A 19,109-nucleotide genomic window follows, 5' to 3' on the forward strand; every position below is an offset into this window, starting at 1 on the left:
GCCATTTTCAATGATACTAGTGGGGGGTGGGGGGGGGCAGGAGGAAAATAGAGAAGCAGATAAATAAAAGAACAAATAAAAAACAAATCTATCACAAAAAGAAAAAAAACTTTTTCAAAGTCAGCTTAGTCACACACAGAAGAGGAAATGACCTATCCAGAGTTATATCCCTATTTAGGGGTTAACTATGTGAGACTAGAACTAAGGTTTTCTGATTCTCCAAATCAGTATTCTTTCAACACTATCTTACTAATCTGAGAAGGAGGGAGCGATGAGGGAAGTTTTAACTATTCTGAACTTTGGTCAATATTGTTATCTACATATACCTATGACTTTGTTCTTCTTCTACAATGATTTTCTGATGTCTCATCCTGATATGGTGGTCACCTTGGGCTCTTGAAGACTATCAGCATTCAGTTCTAAAATCTGGCTGCTCCCCCCAAAATGGAAAGTCTACTGTTCTCCAAGGATTCACTCAGCTAATGAGGAAAAGGCTCATGACCAGCAGGTTGACCCCAGGAGATAGTTCCCTTAAGTTACAGCAGATCACAAAGTGTCTGGTCAGGTTTGGAAGGTTGCAGTCTGCATCAATGAAGATGGATCTTCAAGTGCAGTTTAATGATTGTGCTCTAAACATTGTCCAGACATTTATCGTGTTTTGTGGCAAAGGGAGTTGAATGAATCGTGCCAGCCCCGTTGCTAATGGTGTTTTTTTTTTTGTCTTATTATTCCAGGAGCAGAAGGCACAGTGTTCCCTAAATCTATAGAAACACCCAATGTGAGGGCAGAACCCTTCAAGGAACTAAGGTAATCTTTGGGATCTAGTTTGTGTTCATGTGCATAATCAACATATCATTGCAATCAGTCTGCTAAGTGGCATTTTTTTTTCCTCTAGAGACCTCAGTTTCCAGCTGAGTTTCCTTTTGAGTGAAAATATCATAGAGAGAATTGAAATGTCATAGAGGAAATGTCATAGAATAGGACAGGAGGAACAAATAGGAAATGGTAAATAGGAATAATATCTTGATAATCAAGAGCCCAGATGATATGAAGTCCAAGCAAAAGAACAAAGGATGATAGAATCATAAATTTAGAGCTGGACGAGACTGTAGAGGTCAACTAGTCCAGTCGTCTCATTTTCCAGATAAGGAAACAAACCAGTCACGGTCGAATGACTTGTCCAAAGGTTAGTGGCATAGCCACCATTTGAACCCAGGTCCTCTGATCAAAATCTTCTTGGGTCTCTAACATTCTTAGTAGACCTGGCTGGGGAATAAGATATGTTAGAAAATTTTTGTTAGATAATAGCTTACCTGCTGATGATGGAGATAGCTTCAAGATTATGGGGATGGCAATGGTCAAAATAGTGGTCGAATTACCTTTTGTAGATAAATGAACTATTCTATGCCCAGGTAACTGAATTTAGCAGGACATAAGAGATATTGTCAAATTATCTATTTTCCCTGAAGCACTCTGCTTCTTATAGTGGAACTATAAGACTTCTTTGTTCCAAAAAAAGCAGAGGAACCCTAGTATGTAAAGGAGAGAATGACAGAAAGAATATTTTTCAAAAGGGTACAAATAAAACTAATATAATGGAAGCAGCCTCACTGCAGTGTTCACTCAAGAGATGCCCATGCCCCATTCAGGGAAAATTGGATCTCCTCATCTCTGAAGAGGTAATTTTAACCAAAGCTAATCAGAAACCACCTTAAGTATCATACATATCAGATGAGGTGTGCCTATAATATGATTTCATTAGTGGAAGGCAGCCACACACAAATCTATTTGTATTGTACAAGGCAGACCTAACCTTCCAAGGAGTAATTTAAATGTAGCATGCCCACTAATGTGGCAGTGGTCATGTTGGAAAATAATAATATGATAATTCCCAGCAAATTAAGGTTTTCTTTGTGCTGTGTTTCCCAAAGTAGAAAGGTGTTTTCAGTGCTTAGTATGAATTGTAAAATTTGCAACTGCGAAAAACCCTAGTGTTCCTAAAGATTTATGGGCCAGGAATGTAAATATCTTGAACTAAAGCAGGAACATAATTGGTGGGCAATGAGAGTTCTTTATTAAGAAGGTCTCTGGCATGGGGAGCTTTTTTTTATTAGAATTACACAGTACAATATAAAGAAAGCTGTATTGGTTTTTAATGTCATCATTTTCATCATGGTAAAGGGATATGGTCAGATCCCCTTTACCTTTCCCAGAAAGAAAAAGCGCTAGAAATCTTGGGCAAAAACTGTGGTCACAGAGGCTCTAATAAGGACTCAGAGTTCATGTCATGATAACTCATGCCAATGAAATAGGGCTCTTGGAACCAGAAGTAAAGGATAATCTGATCTTCATTCTTTAATTCAGCCTTCCTTAAATTTGAATAGGATATTTGTCGCTAAAATCTGTGGTTCTTTAAAGAAAGATACTCTCTAAAGAAAGGAGATGAGAAGATTCAGGGAATAAAGTGAGAAAGGAAGGGTTCTGAGTAACAATTACTAAACAGATATTTTTCATATATTTTACATAGTTAACATTCTCTATATATATATATGTATATGTACATATGTATTTGCAAATCATAGAAAATACATTTGCTTCCTTGGTTTTGAAGTAGAATATCCTGAAGATAACTGAAGCAACTTTTGGTTGTTCAGAACTGGATTTTTCATGGGCCAGGACACATAGGTGTAGGAAACAAAGTAGAAGCTGTTTCAATCCTGACTCACAACGTGGGTTTGGCCTTTTAAAAAATGGTCCTCATTATGAGATTTCCCTGTGCCTGGCATATCCCCTAAAAGTCAGTGTAGGTTGACTTAAAATCTTTAATAATTGAGGTTATGGCCATATTATCATCATTCATGAGAAATTCTTGCTATAAGAACTAAAGGAGTGACAAGAAATCGATATTGATTTGCCTCTTGGAGAGTGCTAGGTCCTGGACCCTTAATTTCTTTGGCAAAGTGAAAACCCAGTGAGGAAACTCTGTTTCTTGCCCATATAGACCAGCCATGGCTCTGGACCTTTTTATCTTAAAAAAGGCTCCTGGGAGCACTGATAGTTTAAGTAACTAGTTCCCAAGGCTTTTTGTTGTTCAGTCCTGAATGACTCTTTCTGATCTCCAGGGCCAGCGCTATCCATGAGATTTTCTTGGCAAGGATACTGGAATGGTTTGCCATTTCCTTCTCCCAGTGAATCCAGTGGATCTTTTATATCAATTCGAGGTTAGGTGATTTGCCCAGTCACATAACTAGGATGTGTCTGAGACTGGATTTGGACTCAGATCTTCCTAGTGCTCTATTCACTGCGCCACCTAGCTGTCTCCTCTGCATACAGAGGTTTAAGTGACTTGCCCAAAGTTTACAGTCATTAGGTATCATGGGCTACACTTGAATACAGGTCTTCTTGACTACAGAGCCAGCATGCTTTCTAAAACACCACATTGTTTTGCACTGTAATGCTAAATCTCTCCTTATGTTGGTCTCTCCTAGTAGGATCAATAACATCATAGATGTTGGGGAGAAGAGACTCAGTCACCAAGTCCCACTATCTCATTTTCCAGGTGAAGAAACCAGGGCTCAGGGAGTTTGTGACTTTCCTAAGGTCACACAGCTAATGAGAATCTGAGGAAGGAATGGCAGGCAGCTCTTCAGTCTTGAGTGAGCCATGCCATCTCTCGGTATAATACTAAATTATTATTATTATTATTATTATTATCTTCATCATGCCTAGTAAATAGCCTGTCCACATCTAGGCTTGAGGCAGGACCTGGATTATATTGTAAGATCATTGATCCATAGCTAGAGCTAGTTACTTTTGTGATTGTTCAGTTATTTCCAGTTGTGTCTGATTCTTCATGACCTCATTTGGAGTTTTCTTGGCAAAGATACAGGAATAGTTTGCCATTTCCTTCTCCAGCTCATTTTACATATGAGGAAAATGAGGCAGACTTGACCAGGATCACACAGATAATGAGTGTCTGGAGCTAGATTTAGATTTAAGAAAATGGATCTTCCTAATGTCAGGCCTGACATTCTATCCAGTGCACCACCCAGCTGCCCAGAGCCAGCTCACTATGATTTATTTCAATTATAGATTTAGAGCTAGACTTTCAAGGTCATTTATTCTACTCCCTCATTTTATAGAAAATTTAAACCCAGAGAATGAATTGCCTATGGCCATGCCCCTACTGTTAGAACTGTGATTCGAACCAGGGTCTTAGGATGCCAAATCCAGTCTTCTTTCTCACGCATCCTATTACTTCATCTTTTTTCAAGTTCCCAGTTCTTTACTTTGGAGTTATTTCTGAAGGAAGCTCTGAATTACAATCCACCTTTAAAAAAATAGAAATTGTAATGCTATCTACATTGGGATCTTTTTTCCAAGTCTTGCAGATTAACTAGCAAAATCTGACCCCCGTGAATGTATCCATACGTAGTATATTAATCCTGTCACAATTCCATTGCACAATTGATTAGCTTTAACCTTGCATATTGAGTGAAGTTGAAATGAACTGGCAGAATAACAACCTCAGTCTGTGGCATCATAGAATTGAAATTCATTTGATTGGGATGGTGCACAAACAATCTATATGTGGACCCTGAAATTGCTTGAGCAGCCAAGATGTTAGATATTCAGAGAAAGCTTGCTCAGGGAAACACACTGGTATAACATTTAAAACAATAGAAGAGGAATGAGGAGACCAATCCTAGTCTAGGTCATATCCACCAACTAGTGGGGACCTTGGGAAAGTCCCTTCCATCCTCTGAGCTTGTGCCTTTATCTAAAAATGAGAGTTTGGGACTACAGTGATCTCTGCAATAAATAGTTTCTAGTTGTAACATTGCATGTCTATCTATTGGCTGTATTTTAGATTTTGTTTAAAACAACAACCATAACCACCCACCAAGGGGCAGCTAGGTGGCTCAGTGGATTGAGAGCCAGGCCTAGAGACTGGAGGTCCTGGGTTCAAATCTGACCTCAGATACTTCCCAGCTGTGTGACCCTGGGCAAGTCACTTGACCCCCATTGCCTAACCATTACAACTCTTCTGCCTTGGATTATTGTGTATTGGAGTATGACTTGGAGTATGACCCCAAGATGGAAGGTAATGGTTTAAAAAACAACAAAACAAAAAACACCATTTTTCAAGGTTTTTGTGGATTCTTTTTAAAACATGTTCAAGACCTGTGAGTCCAGTACAATACATCACTTGATTCTATTAGGAAACTTCCACCACCAATATTTGTCCCAAGTCACAGAGTCAATATGTCAGTGGATGGTAAATCCAGATTTTTATTCTCAGGTAATTAGGTGGTATGGTTGAAAGAGCACTGGCTGTGGAGTCAGGAAAATCTGAGTTCAAATCCAGCCTCAAAATCTTATTAACTGTGACCCTAAGCAAATCACTTAACCTGTTTGCTACGGTTTCTTCAATTGTAAAATGAGGATTATAATAGTATCTACCTCACAGGATTTGTGAGGCTCAGATGAGATAATATCTTAACAAACTACCCTATAAACTGCTCGTTGGCTATGGGAGTGGGATGGGAGGAGGGGAGGGAAAGAACATGAATCATGTAACCATGGAAAAATATTCAAAATCAATTAATTAAATTAAAATTTTTTTATAAATTTTTTAATTTTTTTAATTTTTTTTAAATTTAATTTAATTTAAATTTAATTTGATTTAATTTAAAATTTAATTAAAATTTTAATTTTTTAATTTTTTAATTTAATTTAATTTAATTAATTTAATTAAATAAAATTTAAAAAATTAAAATTAAAATTTTTCAAACCAAAAAGAAAAAATCCCTACCTGATACTTTTAAGACAGTGAACCCTTAAAAATGCTTGTTTCCTTCCTTCCAGTTCTCTTCCCACTATACCATACTATCTAATAATAATAACAGCAGCATTTAGATAGTGCTTTAAGGTTTACAAAGCAGTTTGCACATTATCTCATTTGATTCCTCCAACAACCCTATGAGATAGGTACTATTATTTTCCTCATTTTATAGATGAAGAAAGTGAGGGGGATCTAGTCACTTACCCAGGGTCACACAGATAATAAGCATGTAAGGCAGAATTTGAACTCTGATCTTCCTAACTCCAAGTCTTGCTTGCTATCCTACGTTGAAAATATTTATGGAAAAATATATCCAACAGAAATATGATTTGGTAAAATGTGAATTCTAGCAAGTGCAGCATCCACAAGGTCAGAACCAACCAATCTAAGTTTGGGAGGAAAGCAGAGAGATTTACCATTTCAGCCCCTGGATGGTTTTGGTCAATCGATGGTGCTTGTTCTTATGGAAAAGGTTGTCAGCTTAAATGATCACATCTGGACTTAGTTCACAGAAAAGCTCTTCTCCTCACACCCCTATGTTCTCCATCCTCCCTTTTCCAATAACTGAAAGTCCTTCACTTGGCCAAGTAGCTATCACAGCAGAAAAAACATTAGCTTGCCCTCTCTCCTCCTGAGAGCTTCCCTCTTGGCTAAACACATTTAGGCATGTCTTTTGTTTCCTTGTTTCATCAAAACTCAATCTTGTTTGCTGGCATGTGTGGGTTTTTTAAATTTATTTTATTTTAATGAGAGTCATTATTTGCGAGAGTTTAAGGCCTCTGGCATTTCATCTTGGAGTAGCCATGTTTACTGCCTTCCTAGGTTGTAAGTTAAAAGAATTGGTACTGTTCTGGTCTGCGATAGCTTGGGTTCATTGCTCTTCATTTCAGATTTACTGTATCAGTAATCTTCCTTAAGATGTTTACAAATAAATTCAGAGTTGAATTTAAAAATAAAAACTGCTGCATCTCCCCAGATAAGTGAGTAGCTTAGTATGCAAAAGCTACACCCATCATTCTCCGGATGAGATGTTTATTAACATTCCCCATATGTGGAATTATTCTAAACTAATGATGACATGTTATTCCAAATTAATGAAGAAGGAGACTGGGCTTGTTTTCCCTCACTAACTAGGATGTGCATGAGCACTTACCTTGAATAATAAATGAATGCTAATAAAAGGCGGGATCTTTAAGGGTGAATATAGCACCTAGCTATAAAGTGGCTGGTCTACACTACATATTGTTCATTTGAATAATCTGAATCTGAAAACCCAGAGGTCTAAAACAAACAAATGGTCATTTAATTCATAATCCATAGTAGCCGTAAGAGGGCATCTAGGTGGCACAGTGGAGAAAGCGCTGGTCCTAGTGTCCAAAAGACCAGAGTTCAAATGTGACCTCAGATACTTACAGGCTACATGACCCTGGGCAAGTCACATCGCCTCTGTTTGCCTTAATCCATTGAAGAGGGAAATGGCACCACTCTAGTATCTTTGCCAAGAAAACTCCTTGGACAGTATTAAAATGTAAAAAATCATGATATCAGAAGATGAGCCCCTCATGTGGGAACGGGCTGGTGTATTATGGTCCACAGGGTCACAATGCATCAGATACAACTGAATGACAGAACCACAACCAAAACAAGTAACCATAAGCACCTAGAGCTGGACTTTTGAAGATTTGGCTTTAAGATTTTTCTGCATTGTCCCTGATAATTTCTATGAGAATTAGAGCCAAAACATCCAACAGACAAGGCTCAAGCTTTTATTGGTCTATAGCCACTTTCTCAATGACATAAAATAAAGAAATTGTATTAACACTTCAGTTATTTGATAACCTCAGTTCTCCCAGAACCAATCATGAAATGACTCAGAACGGGGAAAAAATAATCCAGTTTTTGAATACCCAAAAGTATTCAATGTACTAATGATTATGCACACTATTCTTAGGGGGGAAAATACAGTTCCTCATTCAGGACCTTTTTACTCTTTCTTTACATGAAATTCTAACAAATTTGGTTTTGTGATTTCCAACTTGCAGATTAGAATAGGTGCACATCAGAAGGGGAAGTAATTTCACCGACAAAATTAGGAAGTGATAGAATTTTTTCTTACAAAATAGAGCTTCAAATAGAAAAGAAAAAAACAACTTGAGAGTATATTTCAATTATGTTTTAAAAACAATTCCATTGATATGTATTGAATACCTCCTACTAGGTACAAAATATTGCCCTAGATACTAAAGGACTTAAATAATAAAATGAAGCAACCAATGTTTCAGAGCTAAAGAAGCAAGGTAAAATGGGGAAAGCACAGTTTTCAAATGAAAGGACCTGGGTTTGAGTTTCATTTCTTGCACTTGGTTACTTGTGTGACTTTGGATGAGACATTTGATATGTATGGTTCTAGTTCCACATCTATAAAATGAAGCATATGAGTAAATAAACTTTAAGGACCCTGCCAGTCCTAAACATATGACTCTAAAATTAAGAAAATTGTGGTTTCATGTTGTTATAATAAGAAAAAGTTTGGTTATCTCAGGAATGGTGATGGAGCCACAAGATCTCTATGCTCACAATACTTCAACTTAGTAGCCTTTGGGGCAAGCCATTTCTTTACTGTGAATCTCAGCTTTTTCATCTAAAAGACAAAGAGATGATACAAAATTGTCCTTCAGATCCATTCCAGTCTTCTGCTTCTGAAGCAAGAAACATACAAGCTTCTTGTTATTGGTAGTTTAGCACATTGTTTGGCTCTCAGTGCCCTTCTCAAATATTTATTAGTTAAAATCTGGGAGAGTTATACAAAAACAAAACAAGACAAAAAAAAACAATTCTCCACCCCTACTCCCCAATATCCCAAGCACAAAAGTATCTAATGAATGTTGATTTATAATCTGGGAAACTGTTGTTTTTGAGTCTTACTTTATTACTTAGTATGAAGGTGTTTTTTTTATGTATATAGAAAATCTTGCTCAATTCTATTCTTCATGAATGTTGTCTCCCAGACAGTCTTGTTTTATTCCAATTATAACCTTTTCAAAGCAAAGGACTAATGGGAGATTAGAGGTACATGATGATGGCACTTTTCCCAAAAAATAGATATGGAATTAGAAGTGAATTCAACAAATTGTAAGCCAAATGTCACCATAATTTTTCTTTTCATCGGTAATCCTCCGTGATTAGTTAAAGTCTAATGCTAATGGGATTCCAAGACCATTGGTTAGATCCCAGATGATCAGGGAATTTTACCCAATTTTATGGTCATAGAATCCAGACCACATTGTCATAAAAGGTCAGGATTAGAAGTGATATCAGAGATTGTCTAGTCCCCTTGACAATATCCCCAGCAACTGGTCATTTAGCCTTCATTCAAAGACTACAAGTGACAGTTGTCTCACTGCCTTCCAAGACTATTCATTTTGTCAGGAGACAGCCAGTTCACTCTCTTCCTTCAAAGTCTAACTCAGATATCATTCCCTGTATGAAGCCTTCCCTGCTTTCCCAACTGAAAATGGCTACTTGAATTTTCTTACATTATTTGATTCATATCTCTCCTTTGTACTCATCAAACCTATCCTTGTTGTATGCTTATTTGTGTATCTTTTATTCCTTGTGAAAGTATGAGTTTCTTGAGAGTGAGGACTTTTGATTTAATCTTTGCATGATGAACTTGGTAGGTATATAATAAATGTTTGTTGGCTTGACTTAAAAAGGTTTCCATTAGAACATTGTACACAGAGACTAATACACTGTGGTATAATCGAACGTAATGGACTTCTCCATTAGTGGCAGTGTAATGTCCCTGAACAATCTGCAGGGATCTAGGAGAAAAAACACTATTCATAAGCAGAGGACAAACTGAGGGAGTAGAAACACCAAGGAAAAGCAACTGCCTGACTACAGCGGTTGAGGGGACATGACAGAGGAGAGACTCTAAACAAGCACTCTAATGCAAATATTAACAACATGGCAATGGGTTGGAATCAAGAACACATGTGATACCCAGTGGAATCACGAGTCAGCTATGGGGGGTGGAGGGGAGGAAAAGAAAATGATCTTTGTCTTTAATGAATAATGCATGGAAATGATCAAATAAAATATTATAAAATTTAAAAATTAAAAAAAAAGATTACTCAGAAAAAAAAAGTTTTCCATTATATCAAGTTGAAATATTTCTCTCTGCCACTTGCCCCCTGGGTCCTAGTTCTGTCCCCTAAGAAGGGGGAAAAAGCATGATCTTTCCATTTCTTTCCTTGTCTATTTAGAAGATGCATCCATGAGAACGATCAGAATTCAGATGGCGCTTGCCTATAGTGTCCTTTGATATAGAAAAAAATCATGGCTTGACCCCACTGAGACCAGTGAAATCTTCAAACTTGTTAGCACATTTGGAATCTAATTCAAGATGGGCAAGTCATCTGTTAGCCTGTTAATTTCCACTAAAAAACCTCCAGGTCTTTCACTTAATCCATCTTCCAACTACTTCTTCTTCATCTAGGTATCTTAAAAATATTTGCCATACATCACAATGGGGACTTAGTAGAAGTGCCTGAATTAGTCAGCATAAATCCATTTCTTCTATGGGGAAAACAGTTTTAAGAGTGTGTTCTGCTACCAATAATTCAGTCACACCTCCTCCAGAGATGAGCAACAAATTTTCTTATGAAGGATAACAGTTAAATATTAATAAATGAAAATTTATTTGACATTCAAAGCCTGCCCTTCTCCTTCAACTTTCCAGGATTAAACTTTACACCCCAAGTCCATGTCCTTTAGGACCCAATGGCACTGTCTTTGCTATTCCTTAAATGTGCCATTCTATTTCCTGCCTTTGCAAAGGCTCTTCCCCTATTCCTGGAATATTCTTCTTCCTCATCTCTGTCTTCTGAATTTTCTGACTTCTCTTTGGGGTTGAGAAGAAAGTTGAAATGGTAAGGAAACCAGAATTTATTAAGTGTCTACTATGTCCCAGGCACTGTGCTAAGTGCTTGACAAATTTTATATTTTATTTATATTTATCATTTTATATCTCAAGACCCAACTAAAAACCCATTTTCTACAGGAAGCCTTTCTTGATTCCTCTTAACTCTGGGGCTTTCCCTCCATTGATCATTTCCAATTTATTTTGTTTGTATAGAGTTGTTTGTTTGTTGGGAGCTCCTTGACAGCAGGTTCTACTACTGTCTGTTACCTTTCTTTGTATTCCCAACTATTAGCCCAGGGCCTGGCATATAGCAGGTGTTGGATAAATGTAAGTGTAAGTATTTATGTATTCCTTGATTTTATGTATATACCTTAAGCCCTACCACCTCCTTTCACTTCCCTCATTTCATCTAAATTGCAAACACTACCAGGGTAAAAGCTATTTCTTACGCATCTTTACATCTCTCTCATCACCTAGCATACTGCTTTGCACAGAGTTGGCTTTCCATAAATAGTTATAGAATGAATGAGTGCTATCTTTCTTCTCATTCGTAGTGAGGAATAGCACTTTCTCCCCACTCCCAATAGGATAATCTATTACCTGATTTCTTTTCCAAGAAGCTTGTAAAATATAGATCCCTTTTCTTCCAGGGAAGATGTAATTGTCAGACTCCAATGGGATTGTGTTTAGGTTTACAAGTCTGTAGCTCTCAGTCCTCTGAATTTTATCTGGCTTGGTGAGTTGCTTGTGTAGGAATTCAGAGTCCTCTTTCATCCAGTCATATATATCTGATTACCTCTTGCTATTCACAGAGGAAGATAAGCTTCCAATCCTTTGGGATCTAAGACTTAAGCAGAAGTACAACTAGTCCCATTCTTGCTCTTCATTTCCTTCTGCGCCTATATCGTCACACATTCCGGAGTCGCAAAGAAAAGTAGAATTTAATTTTTTTTTTGACAATCCCAGCTGCACACCACTAACCTTCAGTATAAAATAGATGCTAATAAATGCAGGGTCTTAAAAATGTGAATTATAGCCATTTCACACTTCATGGCAGCTTCAAACTGGCGAGATAGCCTAATACTTAATTACAATGCTTGTCCTCTCTTCAAGTGTGGATGACATTCCTCAGATATATTTTGCAATGACATCTGTGGGAAGAAGTCGAGAAACTAATTAGTTATTCCTAATGCAGAGTATTGACTGTGCACTGATTAAAAGAAAATGTTGACATCCATCCTCACATGATGTATCTGTCTATTACTTTAGTCTTCTCCCTGCGGTTTTCAGGGAAGGTCTCCGGAAAATGATGAAAATGCCCTTCAGTCTTCATAATGCAGATGTTTATAGAAAACATTGCTTTTCATTTACATTCTGCAAAGGATAAGTGGGGTGATGGTGTGCTGAGCAGGGGGTGTTTGATTTTTTTCTGCTTCGGGGAAAATTACCAGCCGGTGTTTTTGAGGGCCACTTTGGTGGAACAGAATGTGATCTTACCTACAGGTTATTGAGGAAGCCCCACCATAAGTATAATTATTAGACAAGCAGCACTCTTGAGCCTCAAGCTGAGGCAGCCCAACAGCTGCTTGCCATAGCATATGATGTATATGTACTGCTCTATCATTCAACCTACCTTCCAAGCTGTGGTAGTCATGAAAGCATGTTTTCATAAGGCAATGCCTTCTCCTGCCAGTGTGAGATAGGAAATTGTCCTCGTATGAATTCTTGTCTCATTTATTCTATGTCTCTTGGACCATCCACCATACCCTCCCTGCCTTTAATTAAGGTCATTTGGCTCCTTGTCCTATTTCACTACACTCTGTGCTCCTTGAGATTAGGGCCACCATTTTATCTCCATTTTATATCTCAATGAGCACCTATCACATTATTCTGAAGCAGTTCATAGTCATTATGCTACTACTATGTGCCAAGCACTGTTTGAAGCAATGAGGGGACTGAAAGAAAGGAAAGTGGTTGGGGAGTCCAGAGAAGGTGAAGGAGAGAGTAGCTAGTGGGCTCAGTAGATTGAGAGGCAGGTCTAGAGATGGGAGGTCTTGGGTTCAAATTTTTCCTCAGATACTTCCTAGCTGTGTAACCCTAGGCAAGGCACTTAATTTTCATTGCCTAGCCCTTACCACTCTTCTGCTTTAGAGCTGATACTCAGTAGTGATTCTAAAACAGAAGGTTTTAGAGGGAGGGAGGGAGAGAGAAACAGAGAGAGAGAGAGAGAGAGAGAGAGAGAGAGAGAGAGAGAGAGAGAGAGAGAGAGAGAGAGAGAGAGAGAGAGAGAGAGCAGGAAGTGGAGGAGGAAAGAAAGGAGGAGAAAGGAAGAAAGAAAGAAAGAAAGAAAGAAAGAAAGAAAGAAAGAAAGAAAGAAAGAAAGAAAGAAAGAAAGAAAGAAAGAAAGAAAGAAAGAAAGAAAGAAAGAAAGAGAGAAAGAGAGAAAGAGAGAGAGAGAAAGAGAGGGAGGGAGGGAGGAAGGAAGGAAGGAAGGAAGGAAGGAAGGAAGGAAGGAAGGAAGGAAGGAAGGAAGGAAGAAAGGAAGGAAGGAAGAAAGGAAGGAAGGAAGGAAGGAAGGAAGGAAGGAAGGAAGGAAGGAAGGAAGGAAGGAAGGAAGGAAGGAAGGAAGGAAGGAAGGAAGGAAGGAAGGAATATCTTACAGTCTAATGGGGGAGAGAAAGAGAACATGAAAACAACTATGTACAAACAAGGGACTCACAGAGAGGGCTAAAATCTCCGATAAACCTCTGCTGATCCATATATATGTACTCTCTCTCCCTTCTCTGACAGAACTCTGCAACCTCTTACTCCCACTTCTCAAAAATAAAAAAAAGTGAAAAAGAAAATTAAAAAACTGAAAGTAGGAGAGACTGCAGATCACTGCAGCCAGGGGAACATTGCAGGCAGACCTTAGGCCCTTGGCATGGACTGGGAATAACTGAAAACCAAAAAAACCAAACCTCATCTTTGAGGGTTCCCTCATCTGTTCTGACTATACAGGCTAAATTAGACATAATTGATAAAGAGAAATCACTAGCAATAAGGGTGACCAGGGGCACTTCTCATAGAAGACAGGATTTCAGTGGAAACCTGAATGAAGCCAAGAGATAAAGAGGAAAAGTATTATATTATATCCAATGATTCCTGGAGTCTCAAAATGGAAGGTCTTGTTAAAGGAAAAGTAAGGAGACCAGTGTCAGTAGATGGGTAGAGCAAGGGTGGAAATTAAGCTATAAGAAGTCTAGAAAAGTAGGAGGATGACAGGTTGAGGAGGACTTTAAATAAATGCCAAGTAGAGGATTTTATATTTAATTCTGATGGTGAAAGGAAGCCACTAGAATATACTGAATGGGAGTTGGGTAGGAAGGGACAGTGCGACATGGTCAGATCTGGAGTTTAAAAAATACAGTTTGACACTTGGCTGAAGGATAGATTGGAGGCTATTGTAGTGCTTCAGGTGGGAGGTGAAGGTTTCCACCAAGATTGTAGCAGTGTCAGAGGAAAGAAAGGGATGTATAAAGGAGATAATTAAAAATTGTATAATATTCTCATCATCTCTCTTCAGCAAGAAGAAGGGACTATAACTTATTTATCCATTAGACTTTGAGCTCCTTAAAAGCAGGAACTGTTTTGTTTTTGCTGTAGCCCATGTTTTTGTCTCTTTTTGTAACATTCTGGCACATAGTAAGTGTTCAGTAAATGCTAGTGTACTGACTTTATGTTTGCCACAGTGCCTACTACTGTGCTGGACACATAGTAAATATTTGTACAATTTATGTTTTTGTTTTTTTCAACAATAAAAGTATTCAAGTTATTATTACAAGAGTCCACATGGAATTCCAACCATTTACTTAAACTGAGTGAAAACAAAAGGAGGGGTGGAGTAGGTACAAATTGTGCCCACCTCTATAATACCACTAAAGACTGAAATGTAAGTTTTAGTTCTTTCAGAAGTTGCCTAAATGTAGAATCATGATAGGGCAGCTAGGGGGGTATTGGATAGAGTACCAGGCTTGAAGTCAGGAAGAATCAATCATCTTCCTGAATTCAAATATGGCCTCAGACACTTCATAACTATGTGACCTTTGGTAAGTCACTTAAAGCTGATTGCCTCAGTTCTTTGCCTATAACAGTGATGGTGAACCTATGGCATAGGTGCCAAAGATGGCACACAGAACATTCTCTGTGGGCACCCTGCCCCTGCCCCACCCCCAACTACCAGAATTCATTACTAGAAAGGCAGATAGCCTCAGGCAGAACTGCTCCCCTCCTGCTTTCCACCATGCTTGATGACACTTTTTTGCCTCCCCCACCCCTCTGCCCAACAGCCAATAAGAACACACAGGGGAAAGATGGATGGTTTACAGGGGCAGAGCTGGAGGGGAGCATAGTGCTCAGGCTACTCCCCTCCCCTTCTCTATAGCTCTCGGAGGACATTCCTCACTTCACCCACCCTTTCATCCAATAGCCAAATGGGAACATGTTCTCCCTCCCCTATGTGGGGTAAGGGTGGGCAGGGCATACCCAGTATGTGGGGGAGGAGGGTGAGCCCTGACACTCCATCTCTAAAAGGTTCACCATCACTGGAAAATAAGATGGGGAATGACATGACAAAATATTCCAAGATCTCTGCCAAGAAAACCCCAAATGGGGTAACTAAGAGTAAGAAGAGCCAAAGAATTGTAGAATAATCATCCTTCAGAAATTTCCTTTTCCCTGGGTCTCAGTTCCCTCAATTATGAAATAAGATGGAACTAGCTGACCTTTAACCTTCATTTTTAAAGTTCCTTCCCAACTATAAATCTATAATACCATGATTAGGCAGCAATGCTGAAGAAGAGACCTAAATGCTTACATTGTACCATTTGATGTGTGAGCAAATAAATACATACTTTATTTATACTGAATACGTGGTGAACAGAGAGATAAAAATAAATAGTAATGATCTGCTCTTATGAGATTGATTCGAGCTGAGCAGAGGACCCAGTATTTGTAAAAATGATTGTGAGATTCTCAGATGATCAGGAACATGTCAAATATGAAATATTAAATTCAAATCCCATCAGGAACTTACAGCATATCACTATTGGAAATGATATGATATCATCTCATGAGTCTCAGTTATAATAGCCTGTGGTGAAATAGAATTGGTAGTATGGAGACTTAGTTCTTTCATTACATAGTGATATGACCTTATGGAAATAGGCTATTCAATCTCCCTAGGCCTCAGTTTCCACCTCTGTCTGATAAGTGACTTTAATTAAACAAATTCCAAATCTTCTTCCAAAACTATCCTATGTCCTATGTTCTAAATACCTGTATAGCTCTGATATTTTGTGTTCTATGACCGCCCCCAACTGATCTTTGTTCAATGTTCTAAAGTCCTTTCTAGCTCCAAGAGTCTACTTCCTTGAATTCAAAGGTCCATTTCTGACATTTTGGGTTTCATTTTCCAAGGCTCCTTTCCATTGAAACATTCTATGAATTTGTGATTCAGTTTGTTAAATTATATTTTAACCTTCAGAAATGCATAATATAGATAGGTGTGTGTAACCTGGGACACCTTGAGTAAAGATTTCATGAGTAAGAAGGTGTCCAAAGTTAAAAGATAGCTGTTTTCTGCCTTTCGTTCACCACAATACTCAGGACCAACTTTATGAAATTTGAGCTACAGATTTTTTTTTCTTCTTGAAGCAAATCAAAGCTAATGGTATAAAGAATGTTTGGTAAGTGTTAGTCGAAAAGGGAAAAATAAAACTTCCCTTTTACTAATGTAAGCAAAACAGAAGAAAATGTGATTGAATTACTTTTTCATATCAAAGACCAAAATTGGTTACATAGTCTATAGACAGCATTCTAAGAGTGTAAATTGCAGAGAATGTAACACCCTGCATGAGGAGTTACCAAACTGCAATCATGGGTCATCTCCCAGTTCCTGTACCCTCAGTCGAATCTATATTTGGGGTCCCTAACACTAAACACAACTTTGGCAGTGTCACTCCCTTTCTCAAAGGCCTCCCTGGGATAAAATACCAACTGTGTTATTTAGAGTCCTTTACAGTTTGATTCTAATCTACCCTACAAGGCTGATTATACATTATCCCTCAAGCATTTTTTGTTTCTTTGAAATCAAACTACTAGATATTCCTAATATACAACATTCCCTCTTCCTTCTCCCTTCTCTAGTCCTTGTCATTGTCCCCCAATCCTGAAGGGCTCTCTCCCTTCACCTCTCTTAGAACCTCTAACTGTTCAGGACTTGATTCAGTTGCCACCACCTACAAGGCCTTTCCTGATTCCTCCAATCAGTGATGGCCTATCCATTAAATTATTTTACAGATTTTTTCAAAATTTAGTTAACTCTGTACCCGTCATTTCCCTCACTAGGTTGTATGCTCCTGAAAGGCAGACACATACCCTTTTTTGTCTTCATATCTCCAGAGAATTCATAGGAACATATAATGCCTTTATATCCCTTAGCAGAATGCCTGGCATATAGTAGGAGTTTAATAAATGTTTATTGAATTGAATTATGGCTTTTTCAAAATTCTGCCTTCACCATTGACTATCTAAATATAGGAGAAAGTGTAGAAGATTAAATTTTTACTGTAGACTACATCAACATTATTGGCATTGAAAGACTATAAGTTTCCTTTTCTCTGAAATCCTGTTCCAGAAGATAATCCAAAAGCTTCAAAACTTTCCCCTTCCTCTCTTGTGATGGAATAGGGCCAAGTTAAATGGGACTCCCTGGGGGCAGAAACCAAGCTGGAAAGTGTAACACAAAGACTCTTTGCCTAAATCCACTTTATTTGTGCTTCAGCCTGTCCCAACAGAATCAATAGCTCTCTCATAACCATAGCTAGAAAATGAAATTAGACATTAAACTCTAATGAGCCTTTTTTATTTTTCAAATTGAGTATTCTGTGCCATCTAGGAGAGCTTTCATTTATATTTGCCTGCCTTCATACAGGCTGGACCCTGAGGTAAATCGCATCTTATTTGAGCTACAGATTTTTTTTTTCTTCATGAAGCAAACTACAGCAGGCACCTATTTTTAATGTGGCTTGGATGGATTTTTATCTCTTAACTACAGGTTCCTGCCACTGAACTCTTGATTCCTGCTGGCTGCCTATTTCGGGGTCAGTTTAACCCCCAGGACACAATGGATGCCCTGGCTCCTTAGTAAAATTAATTCTCTCATAGCTGTAGGTAGTCAGACACCCCCATGGTCATAAAAAGCAATCTCCAGGCATAGTTTTTGAAGAGTTGGCTTTTCATGGCACAGACACGACTTATGAAACCTGATTTCTAGCTAGGAGTCAGGAAGGAAAAGGGATTCCACTGGAATATCATCCTACATTAAACTTAGCCAGGAAATTTGGCCTAGGGAACAGCAGGTGCTCCTTAGCCAAAATAGGAGTAATGGTGAATATTTGAAAGAGAGGATAGGAAGGGAATAAGAATTTTGTAATCACCAACAATGTGCCAGGCCCTATGCTAATCACTTTACAAATATTACCTCTGTGAGAGAGGTGTTATCATTATCTCCATTTTACTAGTGATAAACTTAACTTCACCACTGGTTCAAATTCACATCTTTTCAGAAATTATTAATGAAGCCTAAGGGAGAAACAATTAAGCAGCATGTGAGAGCCATTTCCCAAGGTGGGATGGATACTGTGGTTCTCGCCACAATCCTAGAGTTTGTGCTTCTAGCACCAGAGATTTTTCAGTGTTTTAACAGGGTCTCTGCCTTCTTCCCAGGTCATGAGTTTGGGATGGCACCCAGTGTTGATTTCTACCACAGTATAACTCTCGTCATCTGATGTTATATACTTCATTTCTCCATATTTGAAATAAAAATAGAATTAATAAAAAATAATAATTCAATATATTATATCAAATATTTATCAAGTGCCTGCTAAAGGCCAAACCCATAAAAGCAAATGGCTTTTTAAAAAATATTCCATTCTAGAGGTGTTGTACATAGCTGTGAGACATGGAATACCACTCACTGCCTTTGATGAATTAAAAGTGATTATCACATAAAGAAGAGATGCATAGCAGTTTTGAGAAACCCTCAATATGTAATCAGTGATTATAGAAGTACAAAACATCATGCAGGAACTATGAAATAAGAAATGATGATGACCTGGCCATATGGCCAGAACAAGGGAGGACAATATTAGGAAGAAATCCTCCAGAAGGTTGTAAACTTATGGGAGGACATAGGTAGGAATGCCAGGGTTAAGATGTAAAATTGTTAGAGGGAGCTTCCAAGTCATGTAACTATGGATTCATTAGAGTATTTGAAAGCACATGTTGTGAAATGGA

At 38.1% G+C, this 19,109-nt stretch overlaps 1 protein-coding gene across 5 annotated transcripts in view; it reads left to right on the top strand.

Moving 5' to 3' along the window:
* SGCD (sarcoglycan delta) overlaps window positions 1-19,109 on the top strand; it is a 1,484,556-nt gene that overhangs the window by 1,384,863 nt on the left and 80,584 nt on the right. For all 5 annotated transcript variants that reach the window (XM_056821905.1, XM_056821897.1, XM_056821913.1 and 2 more), the window contains one exon: window positions 735-807. In XM_056821905.1, the coding sequence (XP_056677883.1) occupies window positions 735-807 (73 nt within the window). The remainder of the gene's footprint in view (window positions 1-734; window positions 808-19,109) is intronic.

Source organism: Monodelphis domestica, chromosome 1 (genome assembly GCF_027887165.1).
Source record: "Monodelphis domestica isolate mMonDom1 chromosome 1, mMonDom1.pri, whole genome shotgun sequence".
Classification (NCBI taxonomy): domain Eukaryota; kingdom Metazoa; phylum Chordata; class Mammalia; order Didelphimorphia; family Didelphidae; genus Monodelphis; species Monodelphis domestica.